The sequence below is a fragment of the Arachis hypogaea genome, chromosome 19 (assembly GCF_003086295.3).
Source record: "Arachis hypogaea cultivar Tifrunner chromosome 19, arahy.Tifrunner.gnm2.J5K5, whole genome shotgun sequence".
Taxonomy (NCBI): Eukaryota; Viridiplantae; Streptophyta; class Magnoliopsida; order Fabales; family Fabaceae; genus Arachis; species Arachis hypogaea.
In genome coordinates, this window is record NC_092054.1 from 135,528,657 (window position 1) to 135,535,102 (window position 6,446).

The 6,446-nt window shown below is 41.5% G+C and overlaps 1 protein-coding gene across 1 annotated transcript; it reads left to right on the forward strand.

The window, feature by feature from the left end:
- The first annotated feature begins 1,056 nt into the window (after positions 1–1,056).
- On the forward strand, positions 1,057–1,940 carry LOC140182365 (uncharacterized). The gene is made up of 2 exons (XM_072228538.1): positions 1,057–1,207; positions 1,453–1,940. The coding sequence occupies exons 1-2, from the start codon at positions 1,057–1,059 to the stop codon at positions 1,938–1,940; spliced, it is 639 nt and encodes a 212-aa protein (XP_072084639.1).
- The last annotated feature ends 4,506 nt before the right edge of the window (positions 1,941–6,446 follow it).

Below are 6,446 nucleotides of genomic sequence, written 5' to 3' on the forward strand. Positions count from 1 at the left end.
TTTGAATAGCAGAGAGTGGAAGCCAAGACAGAGGGAATTCTCAATTGGAAGATTGAGTTTCGCTTATCCCTCATCTGGTGAACTTTTCTGCATGTGGATGCTTTTGAATGTGCAGAGAGGTTGTAACAGTTTTCGAAGTATAAGAACCGTGAATGGTGTTACTTATGATACATTTCAAGAGGCATGTTCCGCCATGGGATTTTTGATAGATGATAAGGAGTATGTTTCTGCTATTAAGGAAGTCACTGAGTTAGCGTCAGCTGCACAGCTAAGGAGGCTTTTTGTGATGCTGTTGCTATCTTGTTCCATGGGAAGACCTCTGTCAGTTTGGGAACAAACTTGGGCTTATTTGTCTGATGATATTCTTTATCACAAAAAACATGAGCTGCAATATCCTGGTAAGAATTTTGTTCATGATGAATTTATTATATGACAGGCAAGCACACACGCATGCACACAGTATATAAATGATATTATGGTGCTAATATTTATTAATTATCGTTAAACGTAGATCTAACAATGAGTCAGGACGAGTTGCAAACATTTTGTTTGTTGGAGATTGAGAAACTATTGTAGAGTAATGGAAAATCATTGAGAAATTATGCTGGCATACCGGTTCCTAATAACTCTTTAGTCTCTCAATTTAGCAATTTGAAGCTGTTGCATGAGTTGCAGTATGATATTGTTTCTTTGACTCATGAGCACGATGCAAATATCTTAAAGTTAAATGAAGAACAGAGGGTGGTCTACAATAAAATTATTGATTGTGTTTCGAATAAGAGGCACGGATTCTTTTTTGTGTACGGGTTTGGTGGCACTGGAAAAACTCTTTTATATAGAGTTTTGTCAGCTAGATTGCGATCTGAGAAAAACATTGTTATAAACGTTGCTTCTAGTGGTATTGCTTCTCTGTTGTTACCTGGTGGTAAGACGGCGCATTCTATGTTCAATATTCCTGTTGAGCTGACTGAAGACACTGTTTGTCGGATTAAGAAAGATAGTCCAAAAGCTGAGGTATTCTGATTGGCCGATTTGATTATTTGGGATGAGGCACCGATGACTAACAAATTAGCATTTCAAGCGCTAGATAGGATGTTGTGTGATATAATGGTTTCAGTCTCTGATAGGAATAAAGATTTACCTTTTGGTGGGAAGGTGGTCGTTCTTGGTGGTGATTTCAGGCAGGTCTTGCCAGTTATTCCAAAAGGTTCTCGTGCTGAGATTGTGATGGCTTCCATAAATTCTTCTGTCCTCTAGAAATACTGCAAAGTTTTGCGACTGAAAAAAAATATGAGGTTAGCAAGTAGATTGGAACAATCAACTGCTCAGGAGTTAAGGTCGTTTTTAGATTGGATACTTCAAATTGGTGAAGGTCGATGTGGAACTCTGGTCAATGATAAATTTTTGTTGATATTTCTTCTGATCTAATCATTCCTATTTTGGAAAATTCAGTGGAAGATATTGTAAATACAATCTATCCGAATTTGGTTCATAATTTTCGTGTTCCAAGCTTTTTCCAGGATAGGGCAATATTGGCTCCGACTGTCGAGAATGTTGAAGAGATAAACAATTATATAGTTGACTTGTTGTCTAGTGAGGAGAAAAATTATCTCAGTGCTGATTCGATATGTGGTAGTGATGCCTATTCTGATGTTGATATTGATTGGATAAATGTTGAATTCTTGAATCAGATTAGGTGTTCTGGTCTACCTAATCATTCGTTGAAGTTGAAAATAGGCGTGGCTATTATTTTGTTGAGGAATATTGATCCAGCTGGGGGTTTGTGTAATGGGACTCGACTTGTTGTGCGAGATCTAGAGACAAATGTGATCGGTGCGGATATTGTTTCTGGTAGCAATGTTAGGGATAAAGTTTTTATCACCAGAATGAATTTGATTCCCAGTGATACGGTTATACCGTTTAAATTCCAACGCCGTTAATTCCCAGTTTCTTTGTCATTTGCGATGACAATCAACAAAATCCAGGGTCAGACATTATCAACAGTCGGTTTGTTCTTGTGTCGTCCTGTGTTTTGTCTTATGTAGCTCTTTCCCGAGTTAGGAATAGAAATGGTCTTAAGATTTTACTTTGTGATGAAGGATTAGTTGATCCTACCAGGACTGAAAACGTTGTATTTAAGGAAGTTTTTTATAAGATATAATGTAGTTTTTTGTTATATTTTTCAATCTTATCTGTGTAATTTATATTTTTGTTTTGGTCTACGTTTTCTTTAGAGAGGGACATCTTCTTTGGGGTATGTCTAGAATCGTCTCAACCATTTTGTGTGCACTAGATGCACCATTTTTTATGAACCATTAGATTCTATTAAATGAAAATTAAAGGATGTTATGAAAGAAGAGTATTCATACGCTTTATAAATATAGAATATATTAGTATATATATACATTAACACCATTTTAATACATAATATTTTAAAAATGGCAAGTATAATCTTTTACTTTAAAATGAATATAAAACATATCAATACATATAAAAATATTTTTCATAAATTATTTTATATTATTTGGAAATAATTAAATTATTTTACATTATTTTACATTATTAAATTATATTTCTCATGGCCACTGTCACTCTTCGAAGCCTCATTCTCGCTTCTCTGATTCTCCAATGATGTACCACAACTCTTGTCTGAGCCCCATGCACTTTTGCTCTGGCGACCGGGGCTTCCAAAGCCCGCCACGTCGCTCTCCCAATAGGACTGTAGGTTTCAACCCAGTCGGCCCCGGCGACGGGTTTGGACCGATGAATGGTGACGGTTATGGAGAATACTGGTTCAACACTTACCAGGCTTCTCCTCTGTAGCTGTCTGGTCAAAAGTGACGATTTTGAGAAGTTTCGCCCGGTGAGGTGCTATACTTTTCACTGTGATTTGGATCTTGATTTCCCTTCTCCTATTTTGATTTTTATCCTTTCTTACATTTTTTCGGTTCTTTTGAGCATAAGCGGTCGTTAGCCTGATACTCTCCGTTTATTTGGGGTCTTTGTCTAAATACCTCTTCATGTTGGGGTCTTTAGCTTGATACTCTCTGTTTATTTGGGAGGTCACCACTTGAGAGTCACTGAAGACGACTACTTTGGTTGCACCGACTTCTTCTGCCAGTTTTAATCCTGCAATCAAGGCTTCATATTTTGCCTGATTGTTAGAAGCTGAAAATTCAAATTTGAAGGAGACTTCCACTTGAGTTCCCTCTTGGTTGACTGGTATTATGCCTGCACCGCTTCCGATTTTGTTAGAGGATCCATCTACATATAGCTCCCATGTAGTGGAGGCTTCCTCTTGATCTCCTGCATATTCAGCCATAAAGTTGGTGAGGCATTGGGCTTTAATTGTTGTCCGAGTTTCGTACTTTAAGTCAAACTCAGATAGCTCTATGGCCCATTGAACCATTCTACCCGCAATATCCGTCTTCTGGAAGATTTGTTTCATGGGTTGGTTTGTTCAAACTCTTATTGTGTGAGTTTGAAAATAAGGACGTAGCCTTCGAGAGGCTACTATTAAGGCATACACAAACTTCTGGAGTTTTTGATACCTTAATTCAGGGTCTTGTAGAACCTTGCTGGTGAAGTATACAGGATGCTTCCCGACCTCATCTTCCCGTATTAGAGCTGATGCTACAGCTTTGTATGCTACAGACAAATACAGGACGAGTTCCTCCACAACTTTAGGTCGGGTCGGAATAAAAGGTTGGCTTAAAAACCTTTTGAACTCCTGGAATGCTTCTTCGCATTCAGGAGTCCATTTGAACTGGCATCCTTTTCTTAGTAGGGAGAAGAGTTGTAAGGATCTTAGTGCTGATCCTTCTAAGAACCTGGAGAGAGCTGCAAGTCGGCCATTCAATTGCTGGACCTCCATCACACAAGTCGGGCTTTTCATTTCCAGGACTGCCCTGCACTTGTCGGGGTTGGCTTCAATCCCCTTTGTGTAAGCATAAATCCCAGAAATTTTCCATCCTCCACCGCGAAGGTGCATTTTGTGGGATTCAATCTCATCCCATGCATCCTGATGGTGTCGAAGACTTGCTTGGGATTGGTCAAGAGGTCGCCCCCCTCCTTGGTTTTTACCAGCATATCGTCTACATAGACTTCCATTAAGCTCCCAAGGTGAGGGGTAAACACCTTATTCATAAGTCTTTGATATGTGGCCCCTGAATTTTTCAATCCGAAAGGCATGACCACATAACAATAGTTTGCTCTTGGCGTGATGAAATATGTCTTTTCTTAATCCGGCTTGTACATCGAAATTTGATTATATCCCGAGTATGCATCCATAAACGACAAGTATTGATACTCCGAGCTGGAGTCTACTAAGGTATCAATGTTAGGAAGTGGATATGGGTCTTTGGGACATGCCTTATTTAAGTCTGTGTAATCGACGCATATCCTCCACTTGTCGTTTTGTTTTTTGACCAGCACCACATTCGCCAGCCATGCTGGATACTTGACCTCTTTATTGAAGCCGGCCTCTAGGAGGGCTTGTACTTGGTCTTCCACTACTTGAGCCCTTTCAGATTTGAGCTTCCGTCTTCTTTGCTGAACAGGTCGCGATCCGGGGTATACTGAAAGCTTATGTGACATGAGCTCGGGATCTATCCCTGGCATGTCAGAGGCTTTCCAGGCAAAGAGGTCAGAATTCTCTCGTAGGAGCCTTATGAGCTTTTGTTTCAGATCTTCTTCCAGATTGGCTCCTATATTGGTTTTTTTTCCTTCCTCTTCTCTGACCTGTACCTTTTCAGTTCTTCCGTCGGGTTGCGGTCGCAACTTTTCTTTAGCTCAGACTCCTCCTAGCTCAATGGTGTGCACCTCCTTGCCCTTTCCCTCAGGTTCAGGCTTTCATTGTAGCATTTTCTCGCCAATTTCTGGTGTCCCCTAATGGTTGATATTCCCTCTGGTTTTGGGAATTTCATGCAAAGGTGGGGGGTGGACACCACTGCTCCAAGATGATTTAAGATAGTTTTGCCTATTAGGGCATTGTAGGCTGAACCCACATCGACGACTATGAAGTCGATACTCAGAGTTTTGGATTTTTTCTCTTTTCCAAAAGTTGTGTGGAGGGGTATGAATCCTAGTGGCTTTATTGGTGTGTCCCCCAGTCCATATAGGGTATCGGGTAAGCTCTTAATTCCTTTTCATCTAGTCCCAGCTTATCAAATGCTGGTTTAAAAAGGATGTCGGCTGAGCTTCCCTGATCCACCAGGGTTCTGGGGAGATTGGCATTGGCAAGGATCATGGTTATCACAACTAGATCAGCATGTCCGGGAATGATACCTTGCCCATCTTTCTTAGTGAAAGAAATAGTGGGTAGGTCAGGAGCTTCGCTACTGACCTGGTAGACTTCCTACAAGTGCCTCTTGTGAGATGACTTGGTGAGACCCCCTCCGCCAAATCCTTCCGAGATCATGTGAATATGTCTTTCTGGGGTTTGCAGTGGTGTATCTCTTCGATCCTCATCATCTCGCTTCCTTTTGTCATGATGGTCCGACCTTTCTATAAGATATCTGTCCAGCCGACCTTCCCTGGACAATTTTTCTATCACATTTTTAAGGTCGTAACAATCATTTGTTGAGTGACCGTACAACTTATGGTACTCACAGTAGTCGCCACGACTTCCCCCCTTTTTATTTTTGATGGGCCTAGGGGGAGGTAGTCGTTCAGTGTGGCAGATTTCCCTGTATACATCTACTAGGAAAACTTGCAGAGGGGTGTAGGAGTGGTATCTCCTAGGCCTCTCAGGGCTGACTTCCTCTTTTTTCTTGGGCTCTCTCTCTTTCTCTTTTGATGAGTGAGAGTGCCCAGGTCGCCAACTTGGCTCTCGAAGCCTGGCATTTTCCTCCATGTTGATGTACTTCTCAGCTCTCTCTTGTACATCACTCAGGGAGGTCGGGTGTCTTTTCAAGATGGACTAGGAGAAAGGGCCTTCTCGGAGTCCATTTACTAGGCCCATAATCACTGCCTCCATGGGTAGGTCTTGGATCTCCAAGCACGCTTTGTTGAACCTTTCCATGTAGTCCCATAAAGGCTCCCCGACCTCTTGTTTTACTCCCAGGAGGCTCAGTGCGTGCTTGACTTTATCCTTTTGGATTGAGAATCGCATGAAGAACTTTCACGAGAGGTCATCGAAACTAGTGACCGACCTTGGGGGAGGCTATCAAACCACTTCATCGCTGCTTTAGTAAGGGTTGTTGGAAAGGCTTTGCAGCGAGTAGCATCAGAAGCGTCGGCTAGGTACATCCGACTTTTAAAACTGCTTAAATGATGCTTAGGGTCCGTGGTTCCGTCGTAGAGGTCCATATAAGGGCTTTTAAAGTTTCTTGGAACTTTTGTCCTCATAATGTCCTCATTGAACGGATCTTCTCCCCCTAAGAGGGAATCTTCTCGATCACTGCGGGAGCTTCGCCCTTTGAGGGTGGATTCTAACCTTAGGAGCT

Excerpts from the sequence above, each read along its gene's own strand:
- LOC140182365 (XM_072228538.1), top strand. The coding sequence starts at position 1,057 with ATGACTAACAAATTAGCATTTCAAGCGCTAGATAGGATGTTGTGTGAT. Across the intron at positions 1,208-1,452 it reads CTTGCCAGTTATTCCAAAAG|TGGAAGATATTGTAAATACA; the intron begins GTTCTCGTGCTG and ends TGGAAAATTCAG.